Source organism: Bombus huntii, chromosome 13 (genome assembly GCF_024542735.1).
Source record: "Bombus huntii isolate Logan2020A chromosome 13, iyBomHunt1.1, whole genome shotgun sequence".
NCBI lineage: Eukaryota > Metazoa > Arthropoda > Insecta > Hymenoptera > Apidae > Bombus > Bombus huntii.
This window is the reverse complement of record NC_066250.1, coordinates 7,047,207-7,064,396: the sequence shown is the minus strand read 5'-3', so window position 1 is coordinate 7,064,396 and position 17,190 is coordinate 7,047,207. Positions and strand designations below refer to the sequence as shown.

The 17,190-nt window shown below is 39.0% G+C and overlaps 3 protein-coding genes across 10 annotated transcripts in view; 2 read left to right on the top strand and 1 right to left on the bottom strand.

The window, feature by feature from the left end:
• The first annotated feature begins 64 nt into the window (after positions 1-64).
• Positions 65-1,723, top strand: LOC126872327 (protein FAM210A). 5 transcript variants are annotated; one of them, XM_050632158.1, is made up of 6 exons: positions 65-218; positions 289-483; positions 551-839; positions 922-1,067; positions 1,149-1,237; positions 1,488-1,723. In XM_050632158.1, the coding sequence occupies exons 2-6, from the start codon at positions 345-347 to the stop codon at positions 1,572-1,574; spliced, it is 750 nt and encodes a 249-aa protein (XP_050488115.1). In that variant the 5' UTR covers positions 65-218; positions 289-344; the 3' UTR covers positions 1,575-1,723. The 5 variants fall into 5 exon arrangements, with proteins under 5 accessions (XP_050488115.1, XP_050488116.1, XP_050488118.1 ...); XM_050632159.1 differs by having other exon boundaries at positions 69-218; positions 307-483; XM_050632161.1 differs by having other exon boundaries at positions 81-483; positions 551-643; positions 731-839.
• Positions 1,724-1,788: 65 nt separating this feature from the next.
• Positions 1,789-8,622, bottom strand: LOC126872318 (LIM domain-containing protein jub). The gene is made up of 6 exons (XM_050632121.1): positions 6,679-8,622; positions 5,717-5,807; positions 3,929-4,098; positions 3,797-3,859; positions 3,543-3,725; positions 1,789-3,463 (listed from the first exon to the last, which is right to left on the bottom strand). Exons 1-6 carry the CDS (start codon positions 8,602-8,604, stop codon positions 3,242-3,244), a joined length of 2,655 nt encoding a protein of 884 aa, XP_050488078.1. The 5' UTR covers positions 8,605-8,622; the 3' UTR covers positions 1,789-3,241.
• A 567-nt stretch (positions 8,623-9,189) lies between these two features.
• The window catches only part of LOC126872326 (uncharacterized), a 52,458-nt gene continuing 44,457 nt past the window's right edge, over positions 9,190-17,190 (top strand). For 2 of the 4 annotated variants that reach the window (XM_050632152.1, XM_050632155.1), the window contains exons 1-3: positions 9,190-9,332; positions 9,410-9,625; positions 9,712-10,504. The gene's annotated coding sequence lies outside the window, so the exon portion shown is untranslated. The remainder of the gene's footprint in view (positions 9,333-9,409; positions 9,626-9,711; positions 10,505-17,190) is intronic. The other 2 variants (XM_050632154.1, XM_050632153.1) reach the window with 2 other exon arrangements.

Sequence of the window (17,190 nt, the reverse complement as noted above, 5' to 3'; positions counted from 1 at the left end):
TCCTACCAAAATATCTTTTTAGATATAGCATCCGCCTATATGCATATTAACGATAAAGAATTCGATAGATGTCTCTGCTGTCATTCGTTACGTTTCGATCATCAAACTAGTCTTTTACAGTAAACGATATGAGAAACATGTGAGTTTTTGTTACTATATTTACGTAATTTTTACGAACATTACGTAGGCCAACGCCGGCTGAACTAAATAATCTTTCGGTAAGTTCTGTCCAATTTACCTGTCCAAGACGTACAACTCGACAAACTCGGAACTATAACTATCTCACAGTACAACTTGAAAGCACAGTTTCTTGGTTAGAAATAGCCACAATCGCTTTTTCGAAAATGGATGTGTCTTTTTGCCGGGGCGTAAGGTTCGCAACTACTTTAGGATTTAGTCCCATATTGATGACAAAAAATTTCTTAGAGACAACACGTCTTACACGATATACCGATTCAAGACGTTGGAGATTGAAATTTTTCGGTAGGTTAACGCGTAAGATTACTTTACCAATAGTTTACAATTACAATCGCGACGTTGTCGATTTCAGAAAGGCATCCACATTACAGAAACTTGTCGTGCAATTATGTCCCGTTTCTCAATCGTATTAAAACATACGAAATGCCATATAGGCATAAATTCGGTAAGGATATCCTGGTCATGCGTTATTGTAACTTGAATGCTAATAAAGGAGATGCCCCGAAAATAGAACCGATGAAAAAACTTTCAGTGTTCGCGAAAATGAAACAAATGACCAAGGATTATTGGCATATTTTAGTGCCAGTTCATATAGTTACCTCTATAGGATGGATTGTCACATTCTATGTAACAATCAAAAAGTAAGCACTGTCAAATAGTATATAATAAATTACATATAAAATTACATGTGATCACAATACTTTGCAATGTTTATTCTTTCAGTGGAGTGGATATTGCACACCTCATGGAGCTTATGCATTTTAGTAAGAAGTATATAGACAAAGTAAAAGATTCTACTGTTGGAAACTGGGCCTTAGCATATCTCCTTTATAAAATATTTACGCCTCTTAGATATACTGTCACCATAGGTAATTAAACAAAAACAATTCTCAAAATTGTTGATCATATGAAAAATTAATGATATATATATATGTGTATATAATATATAGGGTGCACAACAATGGCTATTAGACAGCTCAGCAAGTCAGGGATAGTAAAACCTTTGTCATTTGGTAAACAATCACAAATGGTATACAAGGTATAACTACACTAAATTATTCCTTTACTTGATAGTAAACTGTGAAGACATTTAACTAAAACTGACTACTATATTATTTGTTACATGCCTTCTTGATGTAGTCTGCATATGATACTGTGTGTAGGTCTATTTTCTACTGAATTCAGAATTCTCTGAATGTTTAGTTTTTTTTTTAATTCGCTTTCTTAGGTTTCTAGTGTGCTGTCCTCAAATTTATAATATGTTCTATATAATTTTTTCTATGTTATAGACAGCAGAATCAAGTAAAACGACAACAACAATGACTCCAAAAACAGGATTCAAAATAGAACGACAAACAGAACCCCCAAAAACATAGCAAAAACATATGGGACAAAGTTAATTGATCACCTGGATAAGAGATTCAATCTAAAAGCCTGATTGATGAAAAGGATGTATATTATCACTTGTAAATGTGTAAACGTTATTGTGTTATGATGAAAGAAAAAAATCTTATATGTAATATTATATGAAAGAACTGCTACATATACCTAACCCACCTTGAAATCTTTAAAAAAATTAATTGACACAAATTACAGATGCTCAGATATACCCTCCTTTATTGAACAGACGTTTTGTCTTATATACCGCACATATACTTAAATAACATTGTACTTTTCACCTACAATACTCGTAGTTTATCTTCAGCCTACCTTATTTACACGCAGAAATATTGATTAATTAGTCAGATATAGGGAAGCTTTTTTGGCAGCACAAATTGTGCATTGTAGTAAACTAAAATTATTCGTCTTCAATGCACCGAATCTTATTTAGTACCATTCATTGATTTGAACATTAACATTCACATAATTTTCCAACGATGAGGTTGTCACGATCGTATTAAAATTCCTGAGTAATATACACGAAAGTCAAGAGTCTTGTATGAAGTTTTGATACTAGTAACCAATATATGGTGTATTGTCATAATAAATACTGTTAGCAAACGCAATACGTCAAGTACAGTAATAATACACTATAATTATCATAAATCACCACGTCGAGATGCGCCCAGAATTATTAATCATAAGAAAGTCGATATACATTGACAGCAGAATTGTTCTCATATTATATACAGGGTGGTTGGTAACTGGTAGTACAAGCGGAAAGGGGGTGATTCTACGCGAAAAAAAGAAGTCGAAAATATAGAATAAAAATTTTTCGTTTGAGGCTTCGTTTTCGAGAAAATCGACTTTGAATTTTCGCTTGGTACGCGTGCGGTACGTTATAACGGATCTCACTGTAGATCGTTGTCCCAATGGAAAAATTAAAAAAAAAATTTAAAAAAAGAGTTTTATTCTATATTTTCGACTTCTTTTTTCGCGTATAATCACTCCCTTCCCGCTTGTACCAGCAGTTACAAACCACCCTGTATAATGTATAGTAATATAATATTAATATACATAATTATATATCAAACATATATACATGAACTAAAATAAGGAATCATTACTTAACAACAATGTAGTTATTATGCTAATATATCACAGTTGCCTGCGCAACTCGTTCGTCCTAACGAGACCACTGTATTCGCGTATATCTTGGATAAAATAAATAAGACCACATATATTAAATATACTAACCTATATTAATAGCTGTCAATGGGAAATTATTTCTCATAAAAACGGAATAATATACATTGCTAAAAAAAGATCAAACGTCGCCCTGGCTATATAATCTAGATTCTAGATGATCCCAAAAGGCAGTATAGATATTTCGATTTTGCAAATATCCAGTCTTGCTAGATCACGTCAAACCTCTCACATTTTAGAGGAACAATAAAGCTATATTACTTCTGTAAACATTGATTAATTATATTGTAAATATCGATAACTGTATTTTTTCTATAAATTTCTATTTCGTAGAGGATAGACACGTGTAAGCTTACGTTAGTGATAGATCGATTTGTTCAGTCAGTTCTTAACGATGTTCATTACCGGATGACCGATATGCAATTGAATTTTAAACATTCAACTTAATATATTTAACTTATCCCATAAATTGATAACTAGCTGATACTGGCTGTGGAGCTCTGGGTTGCGTGTGGGATATGCGTTGGATGTGGCACGCACGACACATAAGCCTACCATCGAGTGGGTAGCATCGTTTGTCCGGTTCGTCGGTCAGTTGCATACCACAATCCTCGCAAACGTAACAATCTACATGGAAATCTTTGTCCATGGAAACAACTCTTACGGTTTCCTCTGTACCCTGAGAAATAAAACGTATCAATCAAAGTTATGTCTGTTATTTTTACAAAAATCACTCATTTGAAAATATAACTACTTACCTCAACTGGAGTGATTCCCTTTCCACAGGAAGCACACTTTGGCGCGAACATCCTATGGTAATCGTTAACACAGTAAATTTTATTGTCAACGTCAACCGTGAAGGGAACGCCATCAAGACATTCGTTACAAACACAACATCTAAAGCATCCTGGATGATAGGATTTCCCCATAGCTTGTAATATCTACAAGTAAGAAAATATAGAATAAATTAAAACCTCAACGTAAATCGTTTTATCATTATCGATTTAATTACCATTTCCATAATGAGGTGACCACAGATTGCGCACTTCTCAGCAGTTTGTTGGAAGCCAGAGTACTACAGACAAAATCTTCTATGAGCTACGTCATCGTATCACTCGTCTATTGCAATTATTGTCTTACGTACCAGATAATCTTCCTCGCAGTACACTCTTCCGTGGACATTATAGAACGCTTTACCGCGTAACGCTCTTCCACAGGAACAGCATATGAAGCAATTTGTGTGATAAAGGTTGCCCATAGCTTGGCAGGCCTGACCCGCACCCGTTACTTTTTCACCGCATGTGTGACAAATACCTGTCGAAAAGCATCAACGTATCCTTTATAATATTGCAACAGAATACATTTAAAAAATAAATTTTTTTCATAGCACTAGTGTCAAACATTTGAAACTATTTTTAAAGTCATGAAAATGCCTTGTCAACCATAACTCTATAGTTTAGTCGCATTGGGCAAAGTTTAAAAATACCCTCGTCGATACTCGACAATAAGATCCGCTCTTCAGGGTCAATAACTGTCAGAAGAAATACGGACTAATGACACGATCCAGAGGAACTACGGAAGAAACTCACAACTATCAATAGGTAACACAGGCCCTGCCATTCCCTTCACAGGAATCCTTTATCCCTCATTCGCCGTTAGTGACACTTGTAGTTTCGATTCAACGGTTCAGTTTCACTAGGCCAGTCTCGCTCGAACTAGAATCCACCAACGAGTCGGACTAGTCTATCTATAACGAGATTACTTACCGCGGCGAGCGCGACCTGGCCACGGCAGTTTGCCGTGTACAGGACGTTACACGAAGAATAGAACTCGTACACAAAAACGAAGAGAAACAAACTAAGCTCACCTAAACGCCAGCTACCTCTCGGCTGAGATTGGCTTGCTCAACTGAAGTTCCTATCCGCGCGCACAGATTTTTCAGTTCCTCTTTGACTACGGTTAGGCTGCGTTTAAATAAAATCTACAACATCATTATCGTATGAATTATTGGAAAATACTGGTTTTAAAAAAAATGCGCAGCCAAATATAGACATGCCTGAAAGCTATTTGCATCGAATGCGTATTTATCTGCATTGATAAGTGTTTCATAGTTGTGTAACCGCACCGGTCATTTACAAAACTATTAGAGTGACAAACATGATGTTAGATTTCTAACATAAATATCTTACAAATTTGGAGCTTTGAACTAGAATAAAATGACACTACAAGTCTCTTGTCCAATTGTACTTCATCGATATTTTTGGACGCCTATTCTTCGAAGCTTCTTCCTTCCTGTCTGTGAAGTAATCTTCATCGAAACAGCGAATACTTAATTACAAAACACAATAGACGTCGAAGAAAGTGTCCAATGTGAATACCACCTTACAGTGTTCGGACATACACGTGCAATACAAGGAAAAGATAGTGCATGTCTGCGTTCACCTAACAAATGCATGTAACACGCACACTTGTGATGCTTCACGTAGGTGCGAAAACACGTAGGTGGAAACGAATGGGCAGAGAGTGAATGTCAACGAAACGCCGGGTTAAAAAGTTTCGCGACACACTGAAACTTGACTCCATTTTCCAAAACCGGTCTACCAAGGGGGAACTTGTGCCGTGGGAATTGGCACGGTACCCTGCTGCTTTTTATTCGTTCTCAGAATCGGTGCAAATTATGGATCGGAACGTGTCGGAAATTAACTCCTCTAATGACGGAATTATGCCAAATTGTCACATCTCAATCTGTTTAAAAATATTATACAAACATTGTTAGGAAAACAGAGTTTGGTACGGTAAAACTATGTAAACATTGTGCCAATTAAAATCTTACAATGGAGAGCTATTGCATAGACAAATTTACAGAATAAAAAATATCCTCCTGAATGCTCGACGACTGTTTTACGAGCACCGTTCGATCGTTGTTTCTTACCAAAGTATTCCCCTTCTTCTTCTTGCTTCTCCATCTCCTCTTCGAGTTGTCTTGTCAATTCTTCTATTTTCCTCTCTGCTTCGGTGGGTCCCTACAAGAAATAAATCACATTCTGCGTTGTGATCGGTACTGACAAATGGTGTCATAGATTGGGATGGGATTTCGTCACAGGGACACATAAATTTGCATGCGGTTACAACAACGTTCGTGACAAAAAAGAGAAAAGTTCGAGACACAGAGGGTATATTACATGCTTAGAGAGGATGCGTACGCATCTTGTATGAATAAAATATTGCACAGTAACTATACAGCGCTTGTCAGGAGCTGACGATTTACAACGTGTGATTCAGCGCGAGTTCGAAGAAAAAACTCGTCACGAATCATAAGGTATTGCGAGCGATACGCGTTTTTTTTCACGCAATATTGAAAATTGTTGAAGTCGATGTCGTCCCGATATATTTTCTTAGTAAATAGGAGGAAATATTTATCGGGCTATTTGAAATAACATTTGCATCTAAGTAAATTGCTAATCTTATCGTTACACAGGTCAGCCATTATATAAAATATCAGCGATAATAACTGACATTTGTGACATCATCGCTTAAATAAAATCATCACCAGCTTTTTGTATCCTAACAAGCATCGATTATAAAAAGCATAACAAAAAATTCACAGTTTATTATTCTTCATGGTCAATTTCTATAAAAAATCATCACGATAAATTGTATAATCGTTAGTGTTAGTAGTCATACCTTTTATATGAAATCAGCATGCAAATGGATCAGCATACTTGGCATTCATCCAAAACAAATCGAAAGCAACGATGCGTTCCCGTAACCCAATTAACGTGCGATTACAGCGTTACATTGTGAACAGGTTTTGCAAAGAGGAAAAAGCACAAAATAGAATTAAACGCTAATGGTTAATGCATCTTTTTTTAATTGTATAAGCCAGTTCCTTACGGAAGGTCTAGGTGGTATAACATTGTAGGGTAGTAGTCCCTTGCCGGATGTCGGTTTGATCGGTGGACTGACTGACTTTCTTTCTTCAAGTTCAGGTTCGGGTGGCCTTTGCAATACAGGTACACCGGCATTTAAAAAGACTGGGCCGGCTACACCACTGGTCACCCCTGGAGGGAGACTGGTGATTCTAGGCCCATGAACATTTGGATCAGATTCTGCAATGGTTGGTGCACCAGTGGTCACTGGTGTTTGTACCTGACCACGTAGAGGACTTCCGATAATATTACTTGCGGAAGATGGTGACACGTGTCTTGGCGAATTAACCACATTTTGTGCGACTGTATCGGACGATACCTGGTTGTGAGTTGGACTTACTTTTGGAGAACCTCTTGTACTATTATTATTGGCTACGCTTCTGGAAGAATCACTACGGCTAGGTGAATACATAGGTGATGGTTTTGATGTATCAGAAGGATCAGTTGTATCCTGAACAAAACTTCTATCATTCTGTAAATTACTTAATCTTAAGTGTTCTGATGATCTATTCGATGAATATATTGGAGAATTTCTGACAGGAAATTCTGATCTAGGTTCTTGATGATGATAGTTTCTCTCATTTGATGGTAACATTCTACTTGGAGAATAACAGGGAGAATTGCGGCAAGCAGATTGCTCTCCTTGTCTCGCACCATAGACAGGTGAGTTTCTGGCCTGAGTCTCTCCAGTAATATTTGTATTTGTACTTCTTGCGGGTGATTCTATGTAAGATTTGTAACTTTGGGGACTATCCTGGCGGTATTGAGACTGTTGTACAGTTTCTATATGATTTGAAGCTCTAAATCCATGCTGTCCACTCATTGAACTATCCACAGATCCACGATAATGATGTGGCTCTGGAGGTAAGCGTATCGGTGGTGACTCACTATGATAAGGAAGTCCAGATCTGGGAGAATGTTGTTGTTGTTGCTCAGAATTATAATTAAAATTTCGGGTTGGTGTTTGTAGTTCAGATGGTGGAACATAAGCACTTCTACCAGCTTGATGATCTAAAGATGAAGAAGATCCTTGTAAGTACCTTGATGTGGATGAATCAACACAGCGTTGTAAACTAGAGCCATCATAACTTTGACCACGTATATTGCTTCCTCTTTGTTGTGTGTATGATAAATTTTGTGTCATACCTCTTTGATTTTGTGCTTGGCCCACTTTTCCTGTCATAACAACATAATCACCGCCATTAATTGTTGCTGGGTGATAATAATTTGGTGGAACCTGAGGGCCTGGTTTATTTTGTGTGTTTTCTGGGAAATGCACCTCCTGAATATTTTCATATACAGGAGGTGCCTCATATGGAGGTAATTCTTTTGCTGGTGATGCAGATTGATATCGATTCCCAGTAGGAACCTGTGGTTGTGCTTTTCTAAACGTAGGTTCATAGGATTCACCTGCTAAAGATCCCCTAGGACTACTCTTAGGGCTCTTCCTAGATTCCACTGGATGATAATATGGAGGATGAGGTTGATTTTGTTGCGGATAATAGTCAATATTTTCATATACTGGTGCTTGCTGATGACTCATACGGTTTTGATTTTGTTGCTGCTGAGCACTGATTTGCTCTACTGGTTTTGGTGTGGGAAATCTTGATGCAGCTATTATATTTTCACGTTCATATAGCTTGTAATCAGCTGCTGACTGCCTGCAAGTGTCAGCATTGCTCTCAATGAAACTTTCAATAGCACCAACTGGTCTACCAGGTCCTCTGGCATCTGTTCTGCTTATGACATTCCTCGACACGGGTACCTGAGCCTCAGGTCGTGATCCCGTGACCCTGCCGGTACCCGACGCACCGCCGGCGTCAGTGGATTCATCCCCGAGTTGCAGATAACCTAGCTTTTGTACGTAAGAATCGTCGGCTGAGTTACACATTGGCAGTGATTCACAGTGAGACGTTTGATAATAATAAATAAGATTTTTTGGTTGCTGTTTGAAGATTATTGTTTAACTGACTATTGTTTAACAATAGAATTTTTCAAAATTCGCTACAAAGTGATTCGACATCGTTCAGGAAGGTGAGTCAGCTCGGTAGTCGTCATGTCAAATCAATTTCCCTTGATTAGCTGATATTTAACCCCTTCGATTTGTTCTCACTCGCACTTTCTTTTTTACAGAATTACGATTTTCTCACGGAACACGACAAAACACGACGCACGTAGCACGACGAAGTTTACTGGACGAAAGCAGGACCGTTTCTCCGCCACGATTTTGGGATACGCCCCGCGATCACGGCGCCTCGAACTCGCGTCTCCTTGTTTCGATTAGCGTCCGTCCACCGGCAGATCTCGGATATTCGTTCTGCACGAAAAATCACCACCTGCGAAAATTCACACGATACGCACACACATGCACCACGCACGCATCGTGGTTCGTCAAACCAGATACCTGCGAGACATTTTCCCCTGCTACGAGTCATCCAGATGCAACCTGCGTTACTGTCTTTGTCCACAATGTGGCGCCACGATTACTATACTGCCGGCAACGCTTAGGAAAGTAAGATTCCTGCATTTCAAGCAATGATTCATCCTTTGAATCGCCGAACCAGTCGAGTTGGCGCTGTTGTCGATGTAAAATGGAAATTCAGTTATTGATGCAGAAATGTATGTATTCCTTTACTACGAAATATTTCCTTTTCGATACAATGAAGCTGAATTTGTATATTATACGTGTTTTACAGAGGATCAACTACACTTGTTAAACATATATATATATATATACATGCATTGAAACTTGAAGAAAGAATATAACTCTCATTGAGATCTTTTACAAGAAAAAGCGTGTTTCTCTACGGATACAAAAAGTACCTAAACAGTATCGTTCTTGATCAGCCTTAAGATACACAAATGGCAAGAATGTTTATGCATTTAAATGAAGATATCTTCACAGAAAACAGGTAGGAGTTTAACATGACATCATTCCCTATTCTCTATTGGTTGTTGATAGAGCAGACACGAATGCATTCAATTGCGACCAAAACAGGTTTTTTTCGGGACCTGCCTAGGAACAGAATGGACAGGTCGACAGGTAAAGATGCAAGATCTTGCTTGGCGCGCCATCATGCATTCACGGGACCCGTGTTCGGCATAATAATGCAACGTAATTCCAATATACTGTCTGCGTTTTGTATCTGCTGCGATCGACACGAAGAAATTATCTATCAGAAACATCTCTCAATACATACAATAATTGGCCATGCAATTTATTCGATCAGAAAATGTTCAGCCTATAATCTTTTATTATTTATTACATGTCCACATTAAGAGTTCGATGTTACGATTGCTTGAAAAGGCTTCTTGTGCTCTACTGACATAACAAGACGACGTACTCGCTAGTCTGAAAGATTTGGGATAATCGACGCCTTGTTCACCAGATCGCGTAACCGACATCGTGATCGATGGATTCTAAGAACGAGAGAAGCAATGAAATTAATCACGCGTGCTTACTGTATCGTGTTTCTTGTTCTCAATTAATTTGCAACAATCGACGACACGCGTACAGTTATCTTTCTCAATTGCAACCAAACGACGTCATGATTGTTTGGATCAACGATTAAATAACGCGTCTATTCTGTTCCTCAGAGACGAAACGAATTTTTATTTCGTTTACTATATCTGATCGTTGGAGTTGCACGTGTTGTCGTAATCACGTCTCGCTGTCGTCCTACGCGGGAAAGGAACCAACTTTTCATTCGCCAGGTCTCGCAGCTGTTCACCGGTCGCGATAACGTGGGCGACGGCGACCTCACTCAACGAAAACTTTATATTTTCGAAAGGTGAGCAAAAATCATGAATTTCTAGCCTTCGTACCACCCACGAGATGGTGGCACCCACGTTTTTCCAGGCACCTGCGCGATCATGTCGATATCCTATTGGTCAACACGGGTTGATCGATCGCTCGATACCGCCTCTGACGTAACACTACGTGTTTGAATCTCGTCTTTTCAACAGCCTGTCGTTCGATATTCAATCTCGCCTTTATTAATGTATAAACTGCTTTTATGTTCATTTATTTATTATATGAGTTCAATCTTTTTACATAGAGAAAAAGAATAGGGATATAAAATTAAGATAGAAACGAAAGTGACGACAATTAGTGTTAGATTATTGTTTCTTCACAGTTAAAATAAGGCTAAGTAGACAAACTGCATCAGTGACTCTGAGAAAAGTAGAATTTTTCATATTGATTTAAAGATATTTGAAAGCAAACTTCAAATTCTTGTTCTTGTTTCAATTATAAAATCTTATAACTTGTACTTATAACTTTGGTATACCAATGAAATTATTGGTTGTAAATGTGTCAGAGGGTGTATTGACAGACTAAATAAGATCAACCAATAGATAAACTGTATTGAATATCAATTGAGAGATCATAACGATACAAAAATAGAATTTGAAAATTCAAAGTATATCCATATAACAATATACAATAAGTATATAATATCAAAGTATACAGTATAATACATTTTCAAGAAAAGAAAAGACGAATGATGTGATAAATTCTATCGCACATTAGCTGTAATAACTGTCGAAACATCAGACCATAATAATTCATCGCGTGTGTCGCAAGCGGAAGTAAAGAAACCGATGCCAGATCACGATCCGCTTTTGTCGAACCGCGGTACAATATGACATCGGGTTCTCATGTACTCGCCACGTCGCGTCGGTGCGACAATAAACACGCGGTTTACGGCCGCAACATCGCACATGTGTTCACGTCTACACGCGCTTACGCATTTACGTACGCGTAAAGAGCTGACTGGCGTGAGTACACAGGAAACGTGCAGCCCTATACTACCCGCATGGCTCGGAATGCACGAGAATAGAATCGCGTCCGACCATACATGTGCGTATCTTAGTCCGCGTACGAGTCTTGGTGCACAATAGCAACGACACCCACTAGTGCTCGTGCATACGATAGAATTTATGTTTGTCAGCGTGCTGGATGGATGTAGTATCAGTCGACGCGCGTATATTATAATACTCGCTTAACTACATCCTCCGTACGTACGATACATCGTACATGTACGATCATACGTGTACATTATACATCGTTGTGGAGTATACACTTGTGTGCATGAAACAGGCATGTAAGTACAATGCTCGTGTATACGATACAGGTTGTTCCTCGACCCGAGTGTACGGTGACTAGGCGGAAAGACGATTTCTTCGCGGAAAGAGATGGGAGACTGATATATTCCCGCATTGGGATCGTTTAATTAGCTAGCCGTATAATTAGGTGCTTTCTGTTTACCGATTTACGTATATGTGCCGTTGATTCACGTGCTACAAAGAGGACTTTAGCTTTCTAAAAGAAGAGCGCACGACCGTGTGATTTTCGTCGACAATCAGGAAAGTAAGACCATCACGATTTCGACATTAATCAATGTTAAATTTCTTCGACGTCGACTTTCTTCCTTTCCCCTCGTGTATTAATATGTGTAATATGTTCCCTCCTTTGCGCAGATCGAAGCTCACCATCGACGTTGCTTTTTATGCCACCGAATCGAATTCCTACACCTTTTAACCTGACGCCCCAAGCAACGGAAGTCTTGCCGGTTCTCCCGTTTAACCGGCCTGCACATGTGTGCGCGCTGCACGTGTTTCTATCGTGCGTGTCCCGTTTGACTGGTGTGCGGGTTGATTGTGTCGCATGTGAGGTTGCTTCGTGAAGTATTATGCTCCTTCTTGGTCGTTACCTTGTCAGGAATTCAAACGGAAGCCCGACTAGTTGTGCCTAAGGTACTCTATCGTCGAGGAATCTCTTCGATTACTTTCGATCAAAACTACCACCGATCAAGATCGATTTTGCCATGTAATAACTTTGTAAATAATGCTGTAACCTAGACATTTATCGATACAGCATCAAAAGAAATTATGCATCTTAATGGAAAAGTTGTAGATATAGCATCAACAACATTTATGCTCCATTATTGAGATCTTCTTCGTGGATCTGATGACTGGATCAAATATTTTTGTTAATTAACACTTGCATGAAATATTCATATTACATACTGTGTACGAAATTCATCGAAAGTGGCACGAGATTTTATGACTTCATTTCCAATGCAAATGATCCTCGTGGTTCGTTGATTCTTTACGTGGAATTGTTTCAATTCGAAATCAACATAGACGAAGAAGATTCAATGTCGAAATTTACTACAAAGGTCCTGATTCTTTGAAAATACTCGATTAATACTCAATTAATAAATAAACTATGGGTGCTTACGTATAGGTAAGAAATTTAAATGTGCAAAATCCACGATAAGTACTCGTTATAATATTTAGAGGACGAAGTGTAATTGCATTCATAAAATCATGAATTTGCATAAAAAAAATCGCAGTCTATTGATGTATTACTCGTGAACAATTAAAGTGGCCTTCTCTATAGACGATAGCAAATTAACAGTCAGAGATTTCACCATGTTCCGCATGAACTTCCACACGAAGATCATATTCAGCTATACATAAATACATACTCAGCTTCGTGTCAGGTGGTTCCTCTTTATCACACAAGCGCATCTTAGATTAGTACCAAGAAAATAATCGCAAGACAACTACCACCATCCGCAGCATATTCGCGGTTCCCATCCATCTCGCAGAAACAATAGGTCGTTCGACGAAGAAAAAGAAAGAGAGAGAGGGTTGCCGCTTTCCTTTCTCAGACGCTCGAGCCAAAGAACGACGACCGCTAAACACAGGCAAGCTTTCGAGACGCGTGATCCCGAAAGCAAGAAGAAGGGAATATTTTAGAATACAAGGTTCTAATTGGTAACGTCAATTACTTTATAAATAATAACGGATCTACAGCTTATAGGAAATTAACGTTCTTCCGGTCAGACAGCAAGATTTCTCGATGGATAAAAACGAGTGAAAGTGAGGTCTCGTAATAAAGGGTATCGGGGAAACAGAGGAAGAAAATACTGGAATGCGAAGCTTTCGAGTTGCGTGATCTCGAAAGCAAGAGTAGAAGAAAATGCGATGGAAAATAGACTAGAAACCAGTGGAAATAAGGCAAATTCGCGCGACCAGAACCATAGAAGCGGTGAATATATGTATGCAACGAAGAGTTAATTTGCCTCTCTCACGCAATTCAGGAAGGCCGTTATTCGCGAAGGACGCTTCCCACGTTATTCGCGTCAGATGTGCGCTACTGGACTCTCGCCCCGTCTAGGGGCATGGTCGAAAAACATTTTTTGAGCAGCGTTTAAACGACCAATTTAGCCCCTTAATTATACCGAAGGAAGTTTTATTTAATATTTAAGTACCGGCGATGAATCTGCAAATTGCCATTGGTATAAACGAATTTCTTGCGCAGGAATGCCGAGGATTACATTCATCGCTTCGTATTATCTTGTAAAGAGAGTAGGATTACGCTTTCTGCCTTTGAAGTGAATAATCGAGTTATACTTATGCGAAATGAAAGTACGAGTCTCATTTGAATGACCTTGCCAGTCCAATATGTTTTGACTGTAACATCTAAGATTCTTGTTATGCCGAGGGAAGGTTAAAATAGAACTCATCGACAAGTAATTTATTCATATAAATGTAATCCATGTAATAGGAGTTCAATAATTTCTCCCACTACTTACTTACTTTCCGTTCACATAGTACGAACTCATAGTCCGATAATTGAATTTAATCAGGAATTCATTTAACCTACTGCCATACTAATTTTGCGCACTAAATGTTTTTATGTATACTATTTTTCCTCGCGTATATGGAAAATGCTAAACAATAGCCACTGATGGACTCACGAATTTTATAAACTTTCATTTCAAAATATATAACATAGCCTTCCTCTAAATTTGACAAACTACAATATCTCAGATCGCCTGGCGAACGACTGTGCACTCTGCAGTACCATACGTACAAATAGATTAATCGGCAACTAATTGAGATTTCGTTTCAATTAATAAAATTCTGTATTATCAATTGAAAGGAACTATTTGGATTAAAATGTTAGTTAAGGAAACACTTGGGACCAGAATTCGATGAGCCTCGTCTCGGTTCGCCGAGGTCACACGAGACGGTCACGCACTACCAGTTGCAAGGTATGGGTGTCGAAACGCCTATAATGCTCCAGATGTTTGGATTTCCAGATTCTTCATTGCGCTTTATATCTCTTTATTCTGCCTAAGATTCTTATTATTCGATTTTATGTATACTGAAATTTGAAATTTTTTCAATTTTCCACATAGAAAGAAAATGGATGTTTCTCGTGAAACGATTTGGCTGTAATAAAACTCACATATCGTTTCATCATGTCCGAGAACCGAGAGATTTCGTACCGGAAATTTGAAATTCTTAAGCAATGAAAGTATCGAGCGTTTAGCACGGTCACATACTGTGCGCGCCGGAAATGCATAACACAGCGTGGTGAAAACTCGATCGCACCTTCATCATATCCTGAAATTAGTAAACAGGCTGCAAGTTCCCAGAGTTGAAAGGAACAGGTTTCACCGTGATTAGAATTCTGGCACTTGGCTAATGCTTTATGTCACCTGTTTCTTCATTACGTAAACATTTTCCCACACGATGTATTTAAAAATTTCGTATCGAGAGTCTTTTGAAAAGTATTCTTTTAAGGATTTTTAATTGAATATTATTCCTCCATATCAAAGATATTCAAGTCTAATGAATTAAGCTAAATCGATTTGTTTCACATGACTGCTCGAGAACCTTTCTAAGTTACACGCGATCTGTCTGATCGAAGATTGCAGGAAGACTTCGTTGCAAGAAGACTTCGTGGCCTCGAACCAATTGGCCGTTTCTTCAACTCATACCGCGGAAATGTTCGATTTGCAGCGAAGAATTACTTCTGCTGACTCGCTTGCCGGAAACGTCGATGCCCTTATCATACCTTGTATGGAATTATTTCTTCTAAAAATCCGTGTCACGTATGCCACGACCGATTAATAAATATACTAGAAAGCTTCAAGACGAATTCGTATGATTCACGAGCGTATATAATTACACCGATATTCTCGTTTCCAGCGTGGCAATCGTTAAATGATACACGGTATAGATCCACGATCATTTCGCGCGGCTATACCTTATTTACCGTCGTCACTTATCGTGTACAGTTATCGTAGCTTGCACGAGCCTCGTTTTGATCGAAGATCAACAAATGAACTGTGATTTATTGATCGTCGTCGTAGTGTTAGTATTTCGAGATACCGTCGGATCCTGTAGTAGCAAACAGATGTCAGATAGGTACGTGACAAAACGCGCAACTCAATAATCGTTTACGTGTGTTGTGACACGGGCAGCTCGTGCCAATGCATTGCAATGGATCTGCATTTTCAAACAGTAGTTTTGAAATTCCCTTGGCGAATAATCATAATCCCGGTTCATCGTCTCGTGTAATTTCCCGTAGCTTTTCGCAAACCCCGTAACGAATGATGCATGAAGTAACGGTACTCGAATATCGAGTTAATTAATTGCATCTTCGTTGCATACAACCGAAAGCAGCCATTCCTACGTTCTTGCTGATTTAGAAGAATTTGTAGTCGGTGCGTGTCTACGCAATTTTGCGTGCGGTCAGTGGACACGCATGCACACGAAATGCAATGGTTGACACGGCAAGATATGAGACTTTGTGCAAGCGAGGCAGTTGCGTGCACGCTGAAAAGTACTCGCTAGCAGAATTTAGACGCGGAGACGATTTTCAGTAATTGAGATTGTTTCTTGCGACGATTCGTGGATTTTTAGTTCATGGTTAACGGGACTAAATCATCGTAGCGCGTAGCGGTATATCAGGATAGCGTGCAGAGGATCATGCTTGAAAATGTGAAGAATATTAAAATCAAGGCATTGTACTTTAATATTAACCTAGTGGCAATAGACTATAGATAGAAGAGTAATATAGTTCACGGAGCTTCCCGGGCAATTTTTATTTTCATCGTTACGGTTAGGTAGGCGAGAATCCGGCGGAAGTGGAAGCGATTTAGGTGTTACACTGCTGCAGTGCCGGAAATACACGGGCAGACCCTGTGGAACAAATCGAAGCTCCATTGTTCGTCGCGAAATCGCGCTTGTAAACCCGGAAGTGGGGGCTCGTTTCCGGAAGAAGGTGAAAAAATGTCTGAGAAATTGCGAATCTAATGAGACAGAAAGTGATGGTACTGTTCACCTTCCCTGTTGAAACAATTCGTACGGTACCGCTTCTAATTTCTAATGGATCGTCTCCGCCGTTTAGTCACGGTTTGATTGATAATCGCAACGAGATCGAATCGTAACGGGAGAAACGAGGAAATTCGAGTTTCGCGCGTTGTCGCTGGTGTCACTCCGCTTATTAGATTCTGTCAGGAAGATATACGAGCTGTTCCACAAAAGACATTATTCGTTCCTGGCGTCGTTTCCTCTTTCATCACGATGCTTTTACGTGTAATCATACTAAAGTGGCTTCGTTACATGAAAACGCAGGAATAACGATCCGACGTGTGTTTGCGTGCAAGGG